This window comes from Globicephala melas, chromosome 10, assembly GCF_963455315.2.
Source record: "Globicephala melas chromosome 10, mGloMel1.2, whole genome shotgun sequence".
NCBI classification, from domain to species: domain Eukaryota; kingdom Metazoa; phylum Chordata; class Mammalia; order Artiodactyla; family Delphinidae; genus Globicephala; species Globicephala melas.
This window is the reverse complement of record NC_083323.1, coordinates 13723920-13747471: the sequence shown is the minus strand read 5'-3', so window position 1 is coordinate 13747471 and position 23552 is coordinate 13723920. Positions and strand designations below refer to the sequence as shown.

General features: G+C 47.3%; 1 protein-coding gene across 1 annotated transcript in view; it reads right to left on the bottom strand.

The window, feature by feature from the left end:
- LARGE1 (LARGE xylosyl- and glucuronyltransferase 1) overlaps positions 1-23552 on the bottom strand; it is a 587346-nt gene that overhangs the window by 118770 nt on the left and 445024 nt on the right. Inside the window, 1 exon segment of the mRNA XM_060305895.1 lies at positions 1459-1563. Within this exon segment, the coding sequence (XP_060161878.1) occupies positions 1459-1563 (105 nt within the window).

The window sequence follows — 23552 nt, the reverse complement described above, 5'->3', positions numbered from 1 at the left end:
GAAGCAGAATTCAGAGGCATTTCATAGGTAGACAGTGGCAGGACGTGGGCCTAAGGAGAGGGAGGTTGCTCTAGTTTCATCCTTTATAAGCTCCACGAGGTCATGGGCTGTGTCTGGTGTATTAGCATAGGGCCTAGTGCACAGTAAGCATTAGACAGACAAGAGCTGCACAAAGAAAGAAAGAAAGAATGAATGAATGATGCTGTTAACAGAGACAGAAAGAAAAGAGGAGGTGCACATTTTGGGTTAGCAGCAAGGTAGAAAATGGATTTGATTTCAGACACATGGTGTTTAGGGGCTGTGGTATCCCTAAGTACCAATTACCAAATATTTCTGCCTTTTCTTCTTCCAGGCACATGGTCGGGTTGCACTTGGCCACACTACTCGAAGGGGAGCATGGCCGCAGGATATACTTTAGCCAATTTCATGTTAGCTCCTCGAAAAGACACATGCACCCCAACGTGCACTGTGGCACTATTTACAAGAGCCGAGACACGGGAGCAACGTAAATGTCCCTTGACAGATGAATGGATAAAGATGTGGTACATATATACAATGGAATACTACTCGGCCATAAAAAAGGGATGAAATAATGCCATTGGCAGCAACATGGATGGACCTAGAGATTATCATACTAAGTAAACCAGACAGAAAAAGACAAATATCATATGATATCACTTGTATGTGGAATCTAAAAAAAAATGATACAAATGAACTTACATACAAGACAGAAATAGACCTAGAGACAGAAAACAAATTTATGGTTACCAAAGTGGAAAGGGAGGGGAGGGATAAATTAGGAGTTTGGGATTAACATATACACACTACTATATATAAAATAGATAACCAACAAGGACGTACTGTATAGCACAGGGAACAATATTCAATATTTTCTAATAAACGATGAGGGAAAAGAATCTGAAACAAAAAGATATGTATGCACGTATAACTGAATCACTGCTGTACACCTGAAACTAACACAACACTGTAAATCAACTATACTTCAATTATACAAAAAAAGGGAAAAAACAAAATAAAACAAAAAAGAAATTATGTCGCTTCTGACAAGACTTTGAGTCAATACACATCAGTAACTTTGCTCCCCATACAAAGATGAATCTTGAATGCTGAGGATGAACACAGATCCTGGGGACCTAAAGTGGACACGATGATCTCTAGTCTCTATTAACAGAGCCAAGGAACCTACAGGTCACACTCGTAAAGCTGTCCCGCTGGATCTGGGGCTGACGGTCAGTCCGGAGAGGGGCTTTTTGGTGAGAATGCCACGGACTGCCACGGCCCAGTAGCGACTTTGCCTGTAGCTGCAGCCCTAAGCAAGAACCAGGAGGCCAACGCCTTATGTACCGTCCAGTGCAGAACTCAGGCAACCAGGTGGCCTTCTCCCGTGCTTTGGCCCACCTCCTGTCCCACCCCCAGCAAGCCACCCTCATGACTTACCTGTGTTGTAGCCCCTTCCAAGGGCAGGCCAAGGGCGGTGATTTTTCCACAGGTTTCCGAGGTACCAATCACTCTGGTTCTCTACCAGGCCCAGGACCTGTTGACCTGTGAAGTACAGAGAATGCAAAGGTCTTAAAAGAAGCCAAGCCACGTGGCACAGTGAGTACTGAACGGCAGATACAACAATGGCAAATCATCGTAACACAGGTTTTGTTATTGGGAGCTTTTATGAGGTGCCAAACTCTTATCTAAGCACTTCACTTGTATTAATATGTTTAATTCTCACACTTAGGCAGCCCAGCCATTTTCATTATCCCTATTTTATAGAAAAGAAATGGAGGTCACCCAGAGTACTTAATTAACTTAATTAACAAGGTCATCCAGTTAATCTGTGACAAAGCCAGAATCCCAAACTATTCATCCGTCCATCTGTCCATCTATCCCTTAACTCACGTGAACACGTATTTATTTACTTACATACTCTTCTTCAAATGTTCCAGTTCACTATTTCCCAAGGTATATTAATTTATTGGCTTTTGAGGCAGGAGTTGAGGTAATTTTCTCACTCAGAGAGGAAGAAAGGACCCTTGGTTAATGAGAAGGGAGTCCCCAGAGAAGAGCCACATTCTTGCAGCGTTTTTACTCTCACATCCACTTTGTCTTTTGTCAACAAGCATCACGTCAAGGCAGGCGTGTTTTCTAGAGGAACAATTGCTTCTCTGTCCCCAGAGCTCGGCTTTGACGTGGGCCTCGCCCTCTACTGTACTGAGGCCAACATCAAAGGCGAGTCAGGTCTCTCAATCAATTTCTTAGCAGCTTTAGCACCTCAGGTGAGTTCTCCACTCACCCCAATTTCTTAGAGTGTTAATGTTTCCGGACTCAGGTCTTCTAGGTGGGGCAGGCAGCCATCAGAATCAACTATCTTCTATTAGACAACCCTATCATGCCACGTGCAGAAGGTATTCCCTTGCAACTACTATCAACAGCACTTTACAAACTAGGAAAACTGAGGACCGTGATTTGTATAACTTGCGTATCCTGGAGCCAGGATATGAATCTATAGTTATCTGACATCCAGATTCTTTCCACTGTCTCTGCATCACTGCTTACCTTTACAACAAACATTTGAGGCAGAAATTATAAGTCCACATTTTACAGGATGAGATACTGAGACTCAGAAATGTAAGTAACTTGCTAAAGGTCACAGGACTAATGGGCACTGTCTTCCACAGCTAACTGATGTCTTCTGGAGCTAAAATCCTTATATTGTCTGAGAAATAAAGCTCTTTCTGACCAAATGAAAGCCCAGCAGCCCGTGAAGAAAACACGACGGTTCTCCTGGAATACCACGCTGGGCGACATAGAACCTCTTTGGTGTGATGACAGCTCCCTGAAATGATGGTGTGTGGGTTTGGTGTAATTTATTTCATCAATTTATCGAGCTCCCATCTAAATCACTGCCCCAGCACAAATACATAAATTAGCGGCATAGGAAAAACACTACCACCCACTGTGTCATTGTATATAATCACAACCAAAACGTGTAGAATCCCTCAGAAAAACAGGTCACCAATTCAGAAAGTGCAAGAGCTAATCAATTCCACATGCAACAAGCTTGGGACGTTCGTGCACAACAGATCTGAAAGGCGCGGTGCCCTCAGCCGAGCAAGCTGTGTGCTGAGTCCTGATGCTGTAACCTTGTTGGAGAGCCTGTTTAATAACCTCACTCCGAGGCTGGGACTCAAAGGGCATGTGGGGTCCTTGGGGGAGCTGGTTCGTTATTACTAATGACCCCTGGTTGGCGTCACCATGGTTTTCTTTGGCATGATGAAAGAGGGGTGTCATGTGCTCAGAACCGATAAAGGGGAATGACGTTTCACTGAGTTTAGGGTGGCCATCTGAATTTCAGGAGAGGTAATCTTCAGCTATCTGAAAGTCCAAATTCCACTTTCGGACATGCCATGAATTGTATTCTGCCTCGACCTACTCTTCAGATGAATTTTCTAACAGCCACACGAAAATGCATAGCTTTACTGCTTGTGTCCTCATCTCCACGTCTTGCTCGTACAGCTCTCGCCAGCCTTGCCCCCTGCCACTCCCTACCAGCAATCCTTTCAGGCCCATCTCTGGCAAGAAGCAGACTGTGAATTCCCGCATTAGATGGGGGACATCTCGACTTAGCGCTTCCTCCCGGTATTTTTGCCATCGGCTGACTTATGTCCTGTCAAGGACAGAATGGGTGATGTTCAAGCACACACGCCTCATCTGTAAATGTCCACCTCTCCATTTGTCCAAGGGCAAGGAGTGCATAATATCTAACACACTAATAGGCATGAATAAATGTCTGCTAAATAAATGACATCTGGTGCGTAAATCTCTCCTGAATGGAGACCACTTATGTTACTGTATTAGTGTCCCCACATTTCTGAGGTTGCAAAGCATTTCATCCTCTCCCCACTCGCCAACATCAACATATTCTCTCACTCAGCTCTGGGAACTCTGGCGTCTTCCTCAGTTGCATGGAAAACTGCAAAGATGGGGTGGCAGCACCTGAAAGCATCTTTTATATGGGTTGCTCTACTGGAGCCTTCAACTCAAGGGCTTCATCTTCAGAGAAGGAGTAATTTGCATGGTTAACCTTAAGCCATGTTATCTCAAAGGATAACATCCAAATTCTCCTTCTGTCACTTTGCACCTGGGCTGCATATCCTTTGATGGTGGCAAGCGGCCCTTTCACATATGCCCGTTCTCTTTAAGGTTAAGAAAACAAAATCCTTAATTAGCAACATGATAGCTGTAATTTTAATATCCACTGGTTGAGATGGCAAAATAATAAACAGCTACTAAGATTTCATTTTGCTTTTTTAGATGAATTCATTAGCTGCATTGTCGATGATTAAAGCGACAGCTGGGCTTTGCAAGTGGGCTTGTGAATACCCTGGGCTAACTGCCTTCACCCCTGCAGAGGTCTGTGTCCGTGGACCGGAAACCACGTGCAGCAGTGTAGCCAGAGGGGAAGGCTGGGGCCAGGCTGCCTGGTTCCTATTTCTAGCTCTGCCACTTTTTAGCTGTGTAGCCTTGAAGAAATTACTTAACCTCTCTGTGCCCCAGTATCTAACTGCTGTGACTTCACATGTTTAAATGACTTCATATGTGTTAAGGGCTAACCACAGGGGCTGGGGCATATTAAAAACTATATAAGTAATAGCTCTTCTTAAATATCATCATTCAAGCTCATCGGTCAGCTTCTGAAAGACAGTGAGCCCATCCAAATGGTTTTCTTTTTGAAGGCCCTCTAGCACAACAATTAAGTCCTTCTAGAAGTTTGTTTCTTTAAGTGTGGTCTGAGGACCAACTGCTACATAAACACCTGGGCTTCTTGTTAAGAGTGAAGATTCCCAGGCCTCAACTGTGAAGTTAACTGTGACCGGAAGGCTGCTTCCCTCTACATCTTTCGTTTTGTGAAGGAGGGATTTCCCGGCTTCTTATCCCAATCCTTCCTCTTCCCCAAGGGCAGGGAAGGAGCTACCTGACCTGCTGAGTTTCAGAGAGAACCGAGCTCAGGTGGCCTAGCTATTCCTTCATCTTCCTCCTAGGAGCCAGTGTGCCAGCAGAGCTCCACCTTGGATCGGTTGTACAGGGCAGGTCCCCTCCGGATGAGGCTGCAGTCGCCCCACGCTTCCTGTGACAGGGTGGGCGATTCCAGCTCCGGGGTTGGTATTATGAATATCCGCCGTAGATGCACATCTAAGTCAAAACCTCCAATTTCACTTTTATCAGCAAAATAAGGTGACATTTTGCTCTCCTTTGTCTTATCTCTCAGGATCTGGGAGTATGGGGGTAATATCACATACTAATTCCCTCATCACATAACACTTCTAAATGAGAACTCTGGCCACTGGGTCTAGTAACCTGCATTAAAAAAAATCCCCCAGGTAATCCGGATGCACACTAAAATCTGAGAATTATTGATCAGGGTCTGGGAGCTCTGTCCTGGCTTTGGTTATCAGTGAGGTTCCCTTGCACGGCCCCTAGCAAACAATAAAACTCACGTGGTGTCTAAATCTAGCGCCTCAACCAGCAGAATTCAGTGGCCGCCTCGTGTTACACTTCTTGAGTACAGTAAAGTGGTGAAGAAAGTGTATGGCAGAGCCAGACTGCCTGGTTTCCAATCCTGGCTCCTCACCCAGGTGCTAGCTGTGTGACTTTAGACAAATTACTTAACCTCTCTGTGCCTGTTTCTTCATTCATTTATAATATGGCATTGACAAAAGTACACACCTCAGAATTGAACATTTTCTTTCTCTAGGCACAAGTTAATTTGTGAAAATGAAGCTGTGTTCTTTGCTTATTCAAACATCACCACTAACAACGCCCAGAAAATAGTAAAATGTTCAGTAGGTATCTACTCTTGTCATCATACCCAGAATTCCCTGGCCCAATATTCTGCCCCATTGGCCTGGGTTCGGCGTCTTCGGTCTTAGCGGTTCCCTCCCTTCCTTAGCTGACACGATCCTTACCCTACCTACACTTTCGTTCAGTTTGATGTTGATTGAGGGTTTGCTTTGTGTCAGATACCACGCAAAATACTAAGGAATCAAAGACAGATAAAACACAGTCTGCACCCTAGAGGCAGCTGGAAGGAGACAGGTAAACAGTTATGAAGCAGCGGGGTACATGCAATGACAGAAACGCTGAAACGTAGGAGGAATGGAGCGCAGGGAATAGTGGATTCTATGGGGAGAGTGCGTGATGCCCGTTTCCTGTCTCCTGCAGCCCCTGCCACACTGCAGGCCACACCTGCCCCTTCCACACAGACCTCCAAGCTCCCAGGCTTCCCCCAAAGCTTTTCGGGTAGCACTGCTGTCCTGGAACACTGTTCTGGGCATAGCTGTCCTCAGGTCCCCGGTGACAGCACACATGAGACAGCTTATTTTCACAGCTCTGGCAATCCCAGCTCACCAGCCAGGTGGCAACTACAGCCTCGTCTCCAGAGGTCAAAGTCTAAAGCCTTAATCTTGATGATGCAAACCCATCCTGGGCTTGCTATCCCATGAAGACGTACAACCCCAGGGATTCCTCTTGGGGAGATGACACGGGATGCTGGTGTGCTGCCGCCCTCAGCATTCCACACCGCCTGTCTGCTCTATAATAGGAGTTATTATAATAAAACGCTGTGATGAACAGAAAAGGCTCTGTCATTGTTTTCTGCGCTGGCCCTGTGGTTATGATTAAGTGCACTGTTTCCCGTCTTCCTTACTCTCGGCACAAGTTAACTTATGAAAATGAAGCTGTCTTCTTTGCTTATTCATACATCACCACTAACAGCCAGACAAGAGCGAACAAGCTTGCTATTCTGCTGGGGCCCCGGTGTCGGTGTCACCAGCCAGCAGACGGATGGCTCCAGACCGGGAACTCCCCTGGTTCCCTCCTTCCGCAGCTTTTGGCTCCAGGCAGGGCTGCTGCCATTCAGGAGGTGAGGCCCCAGGGAAGCAGGGATTGGTGATGCTTCCACGTGGCACACTGAATGTGGAAAGGGTAGGCGGGGCATTTGCCCACCAGGTATAAATTAGAAAGACAAAGGGTTTTACAACCAGGCAAAACAGAGTTCAAGCTCCAGTTCTGTATGGCTTGACCAAGGCATAACTTCTCTGAGCCTCAATTTCCTTATCAGTAAAAGGGCAAGAACAGAATCCCCACCCCCTGCCTCTAAGAATGGATGTATTGATAAATAAGATAGTACCGTAAAGTGCCTGGTTCGTGGTTAGATGCTCAACTAAAGGCATCTCCCTTTTTCCCTATTGTGATGGTCATTGTTCAGAAAGTCTAAGTTTTCCGATTCAAGCACTGACCCTAGCTGCATAGGCTGGGCTCTGCGAAATTCAGCCAGCTGCTCCCCCAGCTGCCACGCTGCTGGCCCCTCCCCAGCCCCGCTGAAACTTTTCGAAGCCTTTAGCTTCTGTGACACTAGTCTCCTAGCTGTTTTCTTCCCTCTGGACATTCCTTCCCCACCTCCTTCATGGGGGTCCCCTCCCTCTGCCTCCCCTGAATGCTGGGCTCCCCAACTCCCATCCTTGCCCCCTTTTTGCTCTACGTCGTATCCTTGGATGATGGAATCTAACTCAACAGCTTCAAATACCACTGAGGGGGGCTTCCCTGGTGGCGCAGTGGTTGACAGTCTGCCTGCCGATGCTGGGGACACGGGTTCGTGCCCTGGTCCGGGAAGATCCCACATGCTGTGGAGCGGCTGGGACCGTGGGCCATGGCCGCTGAGCCTGCGCATCTGGAGCCTGTGCTCCGCAACGGGAGAGGCCGCAACAGTGAGAGGCCCGCGTACCACAGAAAAACAAGAACAAAAACAAATACCACTGAGGGGAAGATGTCACCCATCTCCGTATCGGACTACTTTCCAGAGCTTCTTACTCTTAAATCCAACTATCTTCATCTGGCTCTTTCACAGCGACCTTCAACTCAAACTGATCAAAATCAAATGCACAATTTTCTCTTCCTAAATAACGTCTGACTCCTGCCTTTTTGCGGTTAGTAGCATCAAGGTTTCACTCGTCACTGAAGCCAGGACCTTTGAATCAAGCTTGACACCCCCCTCTCCTCACCCCTCACATCATTGCCATAACCGACTCCTCCAGATTTTATCTATTATTTTTCAGCCTCATCCCCTCCCTTGCTCTATCCTCATCATCTCTCTTTCCCTGATACCTTAGCAGATTCATCCTCGATCACCTTTCCCTCAGGGGTGCCCCTTGCCGTTCTATTTTGCTTTACTCAGCCGCAGAAATATTTTAAAAGTACAAATTTAATGACTTTGCTTCCTTGAGTGAGAAATGTAATGCTCCTGAGGCCTAGTACAGTGTGGATGAATGGCTGGCTGGATGAACGAATGAAGAAATGGAAAATAAATATTATCTACAACCCACAAACCTAGACCATCCAGAACTGGTGAGCTCCACGTGAATGGCGTGGAAGTGGCTGTGCACCAGTTATAGCCTCTCCAGGTGAACAGCAGGAGCAGGTAGCTCTGGCCCCGATGATGGCTGCTTCCGGTGCTACCTTTTTCCCACCCCCAGGAAAGCTCCTGGGTGCACAGGGGGAGTCTGCCAACCACTGCTGCACATCCAACCAGCTGTGCTTATAGCAGCAGGGGAATATTAAAATGTTATCACCAGGGGCTGTCCTGAGTATCAGCAGGGAAAACAACAATGCCCTTCCGACCTCATGTGTATTCGACTAAGCTATTTTAAAACAGAAAAGCCTCTAATAGTACCATTCCTAGATGCATGTCTGAGTACAGCATGGCTGTAATAAGGAAAACATAAGAGTATCACATTGCCATTCACTAAACATCTGAAAGAACCGCTTCACAGCCATAGGTGCCCCCAGCTAGTGGGTGTAGAACAATAAAACATCTCCCGAGAAGATGGGACACAAAAGGGTATTTAAACAGCCCTGAAAGGGTTGAAAAGGACTGTTTTGGAACTTGCAGGTTTCACAGTTCTGACTTCTTCCGTTTGGTTGTAGCTAAACGCACTCTGGGAACACAGAGGTTCACATGAGCTGCGGAGGGCTTAATAATTCCTCTGGAACTGCCTAGTTTGACAGATGAAGCCCAGAGAAGGGGATGGAGGTGTTTAGAAACACGCCGTCAACGCAAGATATAGGACTCCACCACCGACTCTACGCTCCCTGTTTTTTTTTTTTTTTCCTATGCTTAAGCTTCTCCAACTTGGCCTCCTCTTCTTTCCTTAAACTTTAATATAATTCTCATCTGGTTCAAATTTCTAGCTCTTCTACGCTTGAATGGTAATCCTGGGCAAATTCTTAGTTCCTCAGCTTCCTCCTCTGTAAAATGGTAAAGGTTTCTATTTCACGGGGCTGCATGGGGACCCTGAACCAGGTTTATGTGCCCCATGTTTATGTTGCATGTCCTTGAGATGGAATCCATGTGCTCTAGTTAAAAAGGTCCTGTCGTCCATCATTTTGTTTCCTTGGGGCTGCTTGACGAAGCTCCCCCGGCTCCAGTTTATACCTTGTTCAGCCAACCCTGATTTCATTTGGAGAAAAATACTTCACCCTTACTGACCTCTATAGCTGAGGGATAATCCCTTCTAAGAGGAATTAGAATCAGTGTCACTCTAGAAGGTAGAAATAGGCTGCATGAGTTAAGACTGAAGGAAGATAGATTTTGCTTCTTGTAAGCAAGACCGTAAGTATCACTGGAGTTCACCCAGACAGAAGTGAGCTGCATTTCCAGGGAGAAGCTCCCGGGCACGGCTTCCGCGGCTGCGTGATTCCACCCCCATCCAGCAGGTATTCACCACGTCCCTGCTGTGCACTGGGCCCTGTACCAACTGCTGGAGACACAGCAGTAAAGGAAACACTGCCTTCGGGACTGCATGATCTCTGCAAAAAGCTTCTCAAATGGTTTGGCTGCTCTCTGCACACCCCATCGGACTCTTACAGAAGCAGATTCTCTCAGGGTGAGGCCAGGGGGTCTCTCTGCAAAGGACAGCTGCAGGAATTCTGATGCAAAGTAGGTCTGGGGACCTTTGGGAGCGGGAGGTCACCCGGCAGGCATGCTGTAGGTGGCGGATTACCTGCACTGAGCAGAAACACAAGATTTGCTGACCTCAAAGCTCCCTTCCAACCTGACCATGAGATCTCTTTATTCGGGCTAGCAACGCCTTTCTCAACATCCTCCTCGTGCTGGGCTGTCCCCACACATGTTCTCGCACTTGTGCTGCGTGTGTGCGCGTGGCTGCCCCGCGAGGGGAGGCTGTTCTTCTCAGGGCAGCCCCTGCTCGGTGAGCACTTTGCCCAGGCACCGGGATACATGTTTGTCTTGCGTCATCTCAGAGTGCCCTACAACAACCGCAGTGAAGTGGGCACGGTGCTCATCTCATCTTTCAAAAGGGAAACTGAGGCTAAGAGAGGGGAAAGTCACGTGTCAAGGACATGTGACTAAGGACCACAGAGCTGGGGCTTGTGTTCCGGTCTCTGTGTTGCAAAAGTCTATGTTTTGCACCTAAATTCATGGTTAGGAACAATCTGCAAGGCATTCCTCTCCCCAGGGGAAGGGCTGCAGCTGGCACAGCTGTGGGCAAAGCTCCAAAGGACCTAGAGAGGATGGGTGGAAAGGCTGGTCAAGGTGTGCAGCCCTCCCGTTCCTGCCCGTGGTGCCCCCTGGGGCTGCAGGCAGGGGTCTAGGACTCTGCAGAGTCCTCTGGATCCCATCGGGGCCTCTGAGTCTAATTTCCTTCAGCATTAATACCAGGGCGCTGAGCTGAGAGCACGTCCTACCCAGGGACATCGAGGAAGAACGGAAAAGGCAGGCCTGAGACTCAGAAAAGAGCCTGCCATCCAACAAAGGTCCAGACAACGATATTCCATCTGCCGAGATGCAATACCAAGCTTCCCTATCCCCCAAGTCAGCCCCAAGAGGGCCCGCATTAACTTAATGTACAGTTTAAAAACTCCTGCTCAGCCTCAAATAATGATTTCTCTCTTCTTCCTTCCGTGATCTTTGGTCTTTGGAAATGGGAAAAATGAAAAAGGGATGCGGAGCCAGCCGCTGGGCTCTCTTCCAAGGCTGCTTTTATCACACAGACTCCCAGGACGCTCGGCTGCCGTCACCGCTCAGATGAGGCCTCAGCTCGGGGAGCAGAGCTGGCCTGCATCCAGCTACCACTGCCATCCATGGACTTCTTGGGTCGGTCTCTTTTTAAAAACACAATTGGTTGGTATCTTTCAGATCCTTCATTCACAGACACTCCTTGAATCACTAATAATAGTGCCTAGGAGCAATCCTCTCACTTTTCCCACTGGGGTTGCAGAAAAAGCACTTGCTTGCAGGATTCAAAGGGCAACATTTTAAGTTCTGGCTTTTCCAATTATTAACTGTGCAACCCGGGCCCAAACTACCCCCCCTTTTTTTTTTTTTTGCGGTACGCGGGCCTCTCACTGTCGTGGCCTCTCCCGTTGCGGAGCACAGGCTCCGGACGTGCAGGCTCAGCGGCCATGACTCACGGGCCCAGCCGCTCTGCGGCACGTGGGATCTTCCCGGACCGGGGCACGGATCCGTGTCCCCTGCATCGGCAGGTGGACTCTCAACCACTGCGTCACCAGGGAAGCCCAAACTACTCCATTTTTGAACTTTATTTTTTATTACTGTTATTATTTTCATTTTATAAAAGGGATGATGATAAAATTCACCATCATGCCATCATAAGGTTGTTTTTAGAGTGAAATGAAAGGCTGTAAACTGTAAACTACCATTCAACTTTAAGTATTATCATCATTACCAAGCCTTTCTGGGTCTTATGTGGCTATTACTTAATTTTTTTTCCCCGATAGCATTTCTGAGATTACAGTATTATTACTCATTGATACTCTACTTATGCAGAAGCCAGATACTGAGCAAACTTTACAGTCTGAAACACAGCCTGGAAGGTGGGAGTTACCAGGAGAGGCCCCTGCGTGGCTGAGAAGCACTCAGGAAGAAGCTTGAGCACAAAATCTCTCTATATTCTCAAGGCTGGTCTTTGGGCAGATTATCGAGATGAAGTAATGCTCCTTCAGGGAGGAAAGACAGGCAGGAAATTCAAAACAGAGATACTGAAAGGATAAGGGAACATTGGCCTGGAACCACACAGTACAGGGTTTATGAGACGTCCATATTTCAAAGATGTCTGTCATCACCTTGAGATACGTCATTCATCCATTCACCAAATAGTTACTGAATACGTATAGAGCCAAACACTGTGCTGGGCTTCGGGGATGCAATGATGGGTAAACCCTGAGACGGTCCCTGCCCTCGGTGGAGCTAACATCCTTGTAGTGTGTATCAGTTTGTTAGGGATGCTGTAACAAAGTACCACAGACTGGGTAGCTTAAACAGCAGCTATTTATTTTCCCACAGTTCTGGAGGCTAGAAGTTTGAGATCAAGGTTCTGGAAAGTTGTTTCTTCTGAGGTCTCTCTCCTGTACCTGTAAATGGTCATCTTCTCTCTGGGTCCTCACGTGGTCATTCCTCTGTGTGTCTGTGTCCTCATCTCCTCTTCTTATAAGAACGCTAATCATATCAGGTCAGGGCCCATCCTAATGACCTCATTTTACCTAATGACCTCTCTAAAGACCCTAAGTCCAAATACAGTCACATTCTGAGACACTGGAGGTTAGGACTTCAACAGATGAACTTTTTGGGACACACAATTCAGCCATCCCATAGGGCAAGGTCACTAGACAATCACACCAACAAATGTGGAACTGTGACTCTGAAAGAACTGGGAGGGAGAGCTCCAGAGTAATGCACCGGGTCTGAAAGAGGAGACGTCAGCCAGGAGGTTACCTGAAGAAATCAGGATTAAATCAAGATCTGAAGGGAGATGGTTGGAGTGTCACGGCAAGGCGAACAGTGATTGTTAAAACCTTGCAGTGGGAAGCTTGACCAAGATGAAGGCTGTGGTGTCACAGAAAGATATTTGGTATTTGTCCCTGCTTCCTGGCACAGAGCTCCTACAATCCTTGGAATTTCCTGAGTGATAAGAACATCTTTTGTTCTAATGAGGAAACCCTCGGAAGCCCCTAGACAGCTTCAGGATGGGGGCTGCTTGCCAGAAAAGCCAACCCCTGATTAGAAGCTTGGAATATTCAGCTCCACTCCCCAACCTCCGGGCGAGAATTAGGTGGGGTGGGGACTGCGTTAATCACCAATGGTCAATGATTCACCCACGTCTGCCTGCTGGAACCTCCACACACACCCCTAAACAACAGGCTACAGGCTGAGAGCTTTGAGTCGGTGAACACACAGGGGTTCTGGGAGGGTGGTGGTCCCGCAGAGGGGACGCTCCTCCCCCCATGTCTTGCCCTATGCATCTCTTCCATTTGGCCGTTCCTGAGTTGCATCCTTTATAATAAACGAGTAACAGTAAATAAAGCTCTTCCCTAAGTTCTGTGAGTCATTTTAGCAAATTAGCAAACCTACCTGAGGAGAGGGGGTTTTGGAAACCCCCAACTTTGTAGCCAAATTGGACAGAAGTATGGGTAACCCCGGGACCCAATACTTGTGACTGGTGCCTGAAGTACAGGTGGTCTTGTGGGTCTGAGACCTTAACCTGTGGGTTCTGTGCTAACACTGGGTAGTCGTGTCAGAACTGAAATGAACTGTAGGACACCTACGTGGTGTCTTCAGAGAACTGAAGAATTAGTTGGTGTCGGGAGGAAAACACACGTCTCAAAGGACTCAAGGCCAGTGGGACTGAGACACACAGACCAAGGAGAGGATGGTAAGCTGATGGTGAGAGAGATGAGGCTGAAGTGGGTCAGGGCCCAGAGTAAGGAGGTTTATCCAGGCAGGACAAGCAGGGGGCGAAAGTAAAGGGTCTCAGGCACAACACCAGAGCACCACTTGCAAAGAAGACAATGGGAACAGTGCCCCTTTGGGTGATGCAACATGGCAGTGCTGTAAGTGAGGGGCCAACGTGATCTGAATGTTCTGAAAAGAATATTCTTGCTGCTGTGTGGGAATGCATTAGTGGATGATTTGCCGAGTTAAAAACCAAGGGTTTTACTTTTTTTCCAATCTTTTAGAAATATCACATTAGAGACACACAAGCCTAGAGGTGCTGGGAGAGGTAAGGGCTGGAGACATACATCACGGTCAACAAGCATCCCCTTGCATGCAGGCGACATGCTTGGGTCGAGGGCCAGACCAAGAGGCAGAAATGAGAATGCTTACTCCCCCGCAATCTGGTAAGAGGATGAGTCGCGTGGGGAAAGGGGGTAGACGTCACTGCTCTTGTAACCCCAGATCTCCCAGGGCTCAGCGTACTGTGGACAGTGTCTAAAGGTTCTATATCTGTTCGCTGAATGTTCATGTTGGAAAAACAGCAATTTAGCCTGTGTTTGAAGCCAATCAGGCTCCAGGAAAGAGGTGGTAGAGGGGACTCTAAGAAACCATTCTTGTCTGTGTCCTGGGGACGCAGAAGGGGTGCTGCCGGGTGTGCGTCCGCCACTGAGGAGCACGTAGACTGCGCCTCTAAAATAAAAGGCGGTGCAACTCCCATCAGCACAGGGACGAGGAGGAAGGAAAGCCCAGGCAGAAAGGATGGAAGGAGGAAAGTTCTCAGGCAAGAACACTCACTCATGCATGCTCTGGAGCCGGTGTGGGAAAAGGCGTGGAATAATAATAAGATAAAATAATGTATTCAGCCAGAAAAAGGAACGAAGCACTGACACATGCTGCAACTTGGATGAACCTCACGCACATTATGCTCAATGAAAGCAGCCAGACACACAAGGTCATGTATTATGTGATTCCTCTGATACGATACATCCAGCATAGGCAAATCCACAAAGACAGAAAGCAGACGCGTGACGAGCAGGGGATGGCGGAGGGAGGGACGTGGGGTGATTATCTGATGCGTACACGGTGTTTTTCTGTGGTGATGAAAAGTCTTGAAACTAGAGAGAGGAGATAGCTGCGTAATGCTGTAAATAACTAAACGCCGCTGAACTGCACATTTGAAAACGGCTGTTTCTATGAAACCACGTGATGTCCCCTTAGCACGGCAGGAGTAACTGCAAGACGCCAATGACATGTTTACACAGTTCATCCTGTTGAATTCTCACTACAAGTGCTGGCACACCCCGGACCCCCTCACCCCCCAGAGCTCTCCTGTTCTCCCTCCCTGCCCTGTGTCCTCCATCATGTACTCCAGGCCACTGCTTTAACTGCCAACTGTAGGCTGATAACTTCAAACTTTATATCTCCCGTCTAACCTCTACACTGAGTTCCAGAATCATAAATTCAACGGCCCACCTGACACCTCTACTCTGGACATCTAATAGGCATCTCAGACTTAAATATCCCAAATCGAAATCTTGATTTTTTTCGCCTCTGCACCTGCTCTCCCCTCAGCGTCACGCAGGTCAGGAAATAGCAGATCACTCTCTCCAGCTGCTCAGTGGCTTAGGCCAGAAATTATGGAGTCATTCTTTTTTCCCTAAGCTTTATCGAAGAACAATAAACTTCAATAAATTCATCCATTTTAAGTGTAGTTTGACAAATTGTGGTACTTGTGTACAGTCATGTAACCATCACCAGCATCAGGATATGGAACTATTCAAACAGCCTAAGTTTTTCCTGTGGCCCTTTTGCAGCCAATCCACTTCCCCGAACCTCACTCCAGGCGGCCCCCGATCTCCTCCTGTCACCACAGTTTACCCTTTCCTGGAATTGCACATCAAAAGAATCACAGATCACAGAGCATGTAGTTTTGCGTGGACTCCCTGTACTTAGCATAATGTTTTTGAAATTCATCCGAGTTGTTACATATATTATTATCACATTTCTTTTCATTGCTGAGTGGTATTCCAAAGTACGGATGTAGCACAATTTGTGTGCGGTCAAGAGTTCTGTTTTTCCTAAGTTACGCCTGAGTTCCAAACCGCAGATTTTGATCTTTAATGATATTTAAAAAACATAAGCTCATGGACAGGAGAGGTTAATGGAGAAGAAGACCAAGGTGGAAGGCTGCTCCCTGCCCGCCCCCCCCCCCCCAATATTTAGCTGCTGTTGAACAAAGGAGGAAGAGAAGCCGGAAAAGGAGTCTTCCTAAAAGAGGACGTGCATGTCCCCACCCGCCCTGCCTCCCCGCAGCAGAAGGCCTCCACCTGGCCTCCACCTGGCTGTGTCAAGAAAAGCCAATGGGGATCTAAAGGTAGGGATTCTGGACTGTCACTGTATTAGATCTTTCTAGATCTGAAATTTGCAGGCAAGCAGTCTTGACCCCAAAGCTCATATTTACCACCACTTAATTACAGCTGCCCCACCTCTCCTTCACAAGATGCTCTACCTATGGTGAGACCCGTAACTGACTTCCTCAGCGAAAAACCAAGATCTCTTCCTCTCAGCAACTTTGGATGGCAATGCCTGCTACACATGTGTCATGATGCATGTTCTTCCAGGAGAGAAACCAGTGCCAGTCTTTCTCCCTGGCCAGTGGCCAAGCCAGCCCACTTCTGAAGGAAAGCTGAGCCCCAGCTGCTCATGCAAGAAGACTGTGCCTCTCGTGTTTAGCAAGGCCCCTCTGTGTAGAGGGAAACTCCTGCACGGAGGATGAGGCCTTTGTACTTTTGTAAGAAACCTGGCGCAGCATCACAGCACGGGATATCAAAGCTGCAAGGGCCTGGGGGATGTTCTGGACCAAACTTTTCATTTGAATGATGAGACAACTAAAGCAGAGCGAGGGCTCGTGACCTAACCAAGGGCACGTGGCGAAGATGCTTTGCCATCACGCAGCATGAATTGAGCACCCGCTGTTTTCAGGACACCGGGCTAAGAAAGGAGGAAACATTTCAGTAGGTGCCATGAAGCTCCTTGACTGCTAGCATCCTATGGTCCATCTTGCAGAAGTCAGTTCAGATGTTCCAAGACAGATAATAATAGAGATGTCAGAAACTAAGACGCCTGAAGAACAAATGCCAAGGGTTGGCTGGGAAAGCTCGGGGGAAGGGGTGTCTTGAACTAAACCCGGGAGGAAACAACTAAAATTATTTAGTACCTCTTAGGTGCTGTGCTAGAGGCTCCTGCAAAGTTAGCATTATTATTCTCATTTACAATTACGAAACCTGAAGCTCAAAGGTGGAAGGTAACCAGCCCAGTTTCGCACAGCTAAGTAGTAAACGATGGAGCTGGGATCCAAGTGTGACCCCAAAGCCTCAGTGTTGTTTTACTGGGATGAAGTTAAAGGAGAAAGAGAAGAGAGGGGATTAAAAGAAGTTTCTATATCTAAGAGGTGCCAGAGATGGCATGCAAGGGCGACCAGATTCTGAGAACCTATGCACGGATGACTTATGAATTTTGCACAAGTTACCTGTCTTTGGGATGTTTCACTGCACACTCAACAGGTAAGCAAATGCAGAGGAAAGGGCTGGGTTGTGCTGTTCACTGAACATACCAGTATTGGGCATTTTGCCACACTCTGGGTGCCAAATCTATAGATAAGACAGCCTCCTTTGTAAAGGCTGCGGCTTCATCAAGGAAACAAAGCACATGACCAAACAGACTGAGATATGTGTTATGGAGGCATTGTAACAACAGGAAACTTTAAAAGGAAATCTGAACACCATACAAATAGGAGATCTTAATATAGTTAAAAATATTACAGCTGGCAAAAACCTTACTGATCATCTAGTCCCACCTTTTCAGGGTATAATAGATGAAACTGAGTTGCAGCGGCGGGGGGGGAAATGATATTCTCAAGATCACACAGATGAGTATGGACCAGAACCCTTGTCTCTTAACAAAACTGCGCTTCTCAGCCACTCCATATCAACTTGGAAATGAAGGCTGCTGAAACTAACAGCTAGAACTGGGTGCGTAGACGGACCCCGGCTTCCTTCAAGCCCTGACACAGACTATTCTCACCCAACACCCCCGAAACCCGAGCAGCAAACATGCCACATGAACCACTGGGGGTTCTGCTAGCGAAGCCACCCTCTACCAGCCTGCTCATGGCTGCCCTCCTGGGACAGAGTCCTCTCTTAGCAAAGCCAAGGACAACATACCCACGACAGTCAGCTCACCGTCTTCTCTCGGCATGGCATTAAATCACCGACGGTAACAATGCTCAAGACCTCGCCTCTTAATAGTTTCGACATCCTTTCTGATAGAGACTAAAGGGAGGCTTCCAGATTCAAGGGACAAAACAATGTTGTCTGGTAAAGTCACGGAGATGCTTGAGCAGCGGTGGGGGAGAGCAAGAGGGGAGAATGCATGTGTGCGTGATGACCATGAAGCAGTCACTTTTCATAAGGAGCCAGAGACTGCATTGCAATCTCAATTTGCCCATCCATCCATCCATCCATCCAAGCACCAATTATGTGCCAAGCACTGTTCTGGGTTCTGAGTCACAAACAACAATGTAACAAAGCCAAAACCCCAAAGTCCCTGTCTACTGGCCTGTTCGCTTTAGTAGGGGAGTTGGATCACAAACAGATATATGATAAAATGCCGAGTGGTGCTAAGAGATAGCATGAAAGTAAAGTAGATGAAGGGATGGACAGTGATGGGGGCGGAGCCTCCACTAGAGAAGATGGGGGGCAGGGTTGGGAAAGCAGAGCTGAGCTGACATTGGAGGAGAAAGGACATTCTCCTTGCTCACAGGAACGCCAGGGGAAGCAGAAAGAGTTGGGGATGAACCGGAGGCCTCCAGGAAAGGCACTGTAGGGACGGCTCTGGCGGGCCTGTCTCAGGTGGGCTGGCTGCACAAAGAAGCTGTGGTCTCAGGCTTGATCTGGAAAAGGTCACCGATTTTGTAGTGAGTGGCGGATGAAAGCAGGCCTGGGATGACATTTGTTCCTTATTTAGGGCTCAGGGCTGCTTGACAATGAATAGGTCAGGAAGGCATCTGGCTGCATGGTGGATATGTCAGAATAACATTTCAGAGCCACCAAAGGAGGGGAAAGACGCCCAACTCACGCAGAGACCAAAAACTGCAGAAAAATGACACGTTCCCTCAGCCCAGAGGTTTAGAAGCTCGAGCGGGACTCCCTTGCAGATGGTTCACCCTCTTTTCTTGGTCAAAATGAGGACCGTTTCAATTCATTTATATTATAGTTTACAAAATACTCTTTTTCTTTTCTCCTCTACCAAAAATTAACCCTAGATAATCTGCTCTGTAGGTCTTCCAAAGGCCCAGCAGAGAGAAGGCCAGTGGGAGAATCACAGAGTCCTGTGTGCCTGAGCCACGCTGCCCAGGCCTGCGCTGAAGTCCCGTGCCCTCAGGGGAAAGCGTGAGGCTGGACATGGAACAGAAGTGCTTTGTAAAACTCTCTTTTGCAGGGAAGGGTAGGCTGTGACAAAGTGAGAGAGTGGCAGGGACATATATACACTACCAAATGTAAAGTAGATAGCTGGTGGGAAGCAGCCGCATGGCACAGGGAGATCAGCTTGGTGCTTTGTGACCACCTAGAGGGGTGGGATGCGGGGGGAGGGAGGGAGACGCAGAGGGAAGAGATATGGGAACATATGTATATGTATAACTGATTCACTTTGTTATAAAGCAGAAACTAGCACACCATTGTAAAGCAATTATACTCCAATAAAGATGTAAAAACAAAAACAAAAAACAAAACTCTCTGTTGCATTTATAGCAGGGGCGCTCTTGAGGACACTGTCCGCCGCAGTGCTAGGTCAGTATTCCTTTTGGGAAATCCCAGGTGAGAAATTCCTTTCAAAACTAAACAACAGGTTTAACCTGAGTCCACGGGAAATAAATGATATATATTCTTTTGGAGCAAGAATCCTCTAACTGACCAAGTAGACCGCCCAGAAGCTCAGAGTTCAACTTTCAAAATAGAGTCAGATATGACGATGCTTGTCCATAAATTATGGTAACTTTTCTTATAAGTTGCCTAAAACCTTTTGTAAAATAAAGTAGGCTATAAATGAGTAATAAATAAAACAGAGTGTTTCTACAAACATAGTGCCTGTTAGATTCCTGTTTGTTTAAACGTCTTGCGTGGTCTCTGATTGTGACTTGTTGTCCATGCGTTTTTGATAACTGTTTCCCATTCTCTGGTTTCTAATAGGGGACCAGGGACCAGCTGACTTCACTGTCACCATATAAAGGTTTGGGACTCTCTTAGAGCTAAGACTTTGAGATGCTGTCCTTTCACAGACTTCCAAATGTGGACAAATCCATATGCTCAGTCGAGTCTCCCAGAGAGCAACTGAAATGACCCCATCCTGGTGGGTGGCGTCTAGAAGTTACAGCTGATGTACAGAGAGTCAGTTAACAGTCAAGGAGAGAAGGGTTCACCCATATCCCCAAGGGACCAGGCCCTGCACATGAACCTTGACTTGGAGCACATCTGACCAGCAGCCTGTGGCCAATTCCTCCTCATTCTGTCTCTGTCTCTCTCTCCTGGATCCTGTTTGGTTTTTTTTTTTTTTTTTTTTTTGCTGTATGCGGGCCTCTCACTGTTGTGGCCTCTCCCGTTGTGGAGCACAGGCTCCGGACGCGCAGGCTCAGCGGCCATGGCTCATGGGCCCAGCCGCGCTGCGGCATGTGGGATCTTCCCGGACCAGGGCACGAACCCGTGTCCCCTGCATGCGCAGGCGGACTCTCAACCACTGCGCCACCAGGTAAGCCCTGGATCCTGTTTTTTTTCGTTGGTTCTAGCTAAACTCATGCAGGAGTAACCCTGTCCTGACCTTCAGTTCCTGTGACCATTTCACTTCCTCTGGCTTCCACTACATGTCTGGGTTCTCTCAAAGTTTTCTCAGAAACCTGAAAAATGAGAAAACCACTCATTTTATCCTTTTCCCGTGGCATTTTGAACATACATCAGAGGCTTTCTTCATGGAAGTACATTTAATCTGTGCACTGGATTAAGCAACTGAAATGACATAAAGGGTCAGATCTGCAAGGATCAGAGGTCCTTCCTAGTGTCAAGTAACCACGAGGCATGAGAGAGGCAGAGAGAAGCCAGGACGGCGGTGTCATGCCACCACTCCTCCCCGCACTGGCAAGTGCTCTTTCTTTTTTTCCTCTACCAAATGTAACCCTAGATGTCCAGATGTAACATACGAGGTCTCTGAGCTATGTATTCTGCCATCACTTACACTAAAGGGAGCCATGTTGCCACGAAACATCCCTATTTTATATTCCAACAGATACACATACCATTTATGTGCTATTGTCCATGGAGCCACGTCCCACAAATCCACTGAGGAGATTGCTTTACCATATGCCACAGACTGAATATTCGTGTACCCCCAAAATTCATACGTCAAAACCTAATCCCCGGGCTTCCCTGGTGGCGCAGTGGTTGAGAGTCCGCCTGCGCATGCAGGGGACACGGGTTCGTGCCCCGGTCCGGGAAGATCCCACATGCCGCGGAGCGGCTGGGCCCGTGAGCCATGGCCGCTGAGCCTGCGCGTCCGGAGCCTGTGCTCCGCAACGGGAGAGGCCACAACAGTGAGAGGCCCGCGTACCGCAAAAAAAAAAAAAAAAAAAAAAAACCTAATCCCCGATGTGATGCTATTTGGAGGTGGGGCCTTTAGCAGATGATTAGGTCATGGAGGGAGCTCTCATGAATGGGATCAGTGTTCTTATAAAGGAGACCCCAGAGAGATCCCCTGCCCCTTTCTCCACCTGAGGACACAGCGAGAAGATGGCCATTCACGAATCAGGACGCAGGTCCTCACCAGACACCAAACCTGTTGGCGCCTTGAGCTTGAACTCCCCAGCCTCCAGGACTCTGAGAATGAATATATGTTGTTTATAAGTCACCCAGTCTATGGTAGTCTGTTTCCACAGTCCAAACAGACTAAGACATCATACCAATCCTAGTATCAATACATGCTGCTAGAAGTGATCCACAGATAAGAACTCTCTCCTAGAAAGTACTAAGAGTGTGTCTGAGGGAAGGTCCGTCATTAGTACATTGATAAGATGGCCAGGTCACCTTTCTTTCTTTCCTGGGTCCATAAAGGGAGGGACTGGATTGCAGTACGTTGAGGGCCTGCTGTCAATCCTTCCCTTCTTTCCCAGGTGTGTTTTTACACTGACCAATGCACGTGGCACGCAGAACAAAGTTCACGAGAAGCAGCTCTCCAGCACGTGGACCCGTCCCTGTTGTTGCAGTTAAGTATGCTCAGTCAATATTATGTCAATGGATTAATTACGAGTGTGAAAAGACAGTTGTTTCTCTGGAAACTACACTGAATTCTTGAAAAAGATTTGATGACGGTGAGTGCTAAAAAAAAAAAAAAATGCTATTGTACTAGACAACTCAGAAAGGTAGTTAAGAATCTAGGTGGATTCTGGATGCCAGTGTTTGAGGAATGCCTTTAAATATGAACTCTGCTTTAAGTAACTGGAATTGGAAATAACATGACGGGCATAGGCTATGTAAGAAAAGTGCCACATAACTAATCAGTAGACTCGAACTCAAAGAAAAAGCTTGTGGCTCTAAAATACCTTCATTTGGAGCAATTCTCCCATCACACAGTGATGATTTGTTTGTACAGTTTCTTCTTATATTATGGCCAGCTTTGTGATAATCTGAGCCATTACTACGGACAGTACTAGAAATAAGCAACGAGAGACCTGAGTTCTAGGCCAGGCCCAATTGTTCTGAGACCCTGACCTCCACTTTTGTGAAAGATTTCCATAAAATCATCCCAAAGGCCCCGTTGAGTTCTGACTGTCTAGGATTCTAGGGCTGTCAATTATTCCATAGCTGCTTAAGACACAGACATAATCGCTCATCCGTCTGTACCAAAAAATCTCCCATATGACCTAAGAACCCTGACCTACCTTATTTGCTGAATCCATATCCCCATTTTGGGTATTTTGAATCTTTCTTAGAGAAAGGAAGATTTTGGAAATATCACCGTCTTAACAGTTTTCAAACATGAAGTTTTTGGTTTGCCTGTGCCTTTTGCATCTATGCCTAAATCAAAGTGTAGACTAATCCTGAACAACCTATAAAGTCCTTTTTGCCTTTGTGCTTGATGTTTTCCATTTCAATTAACTTTCCGCCGAGGTGTCATTGAATGAAAGGCATCAGAGGAATGGAAGAACCTGTTATAAATGCAACCTTTTAGCCCCCGAGAGATTCTAATTCCACTCCATTTATGCAATTTTTGACAGATGCTGACCCAGGAACTTAGGTGTAAGGTTCCTCATGGTGAATCTTTTGAAAGAGCTTGTACGTGGGGGCAGCTGCAGCTCTGATCGGAGAGAACTCAGCATGCCATCTGGTCCCCTTCCGTAGATTTGGAATAACATTCCAGGTGAGAAGTGAGAAGCCAAAGGGGGCCAGAGAGAAAGACGTGGACTGGGAACAGGATATTCGATCAAGTCATACTTGTGCAACTTATGTGACTTGGGCAGAGAGAAGCTCCCTGACTTGTATGTTTGCAGTCTGGAAACTTCCGTAAACTAGGGTCGGCTCGTGGAGACAGAAGGCTGGTCTTGACCTGTATGCAGGGCTGTGTGCACATCCAATTTGCTGAACAGGAGAAGAACATGAAAACAGTCCTTGTCTTATTTATCCCTTAGGGT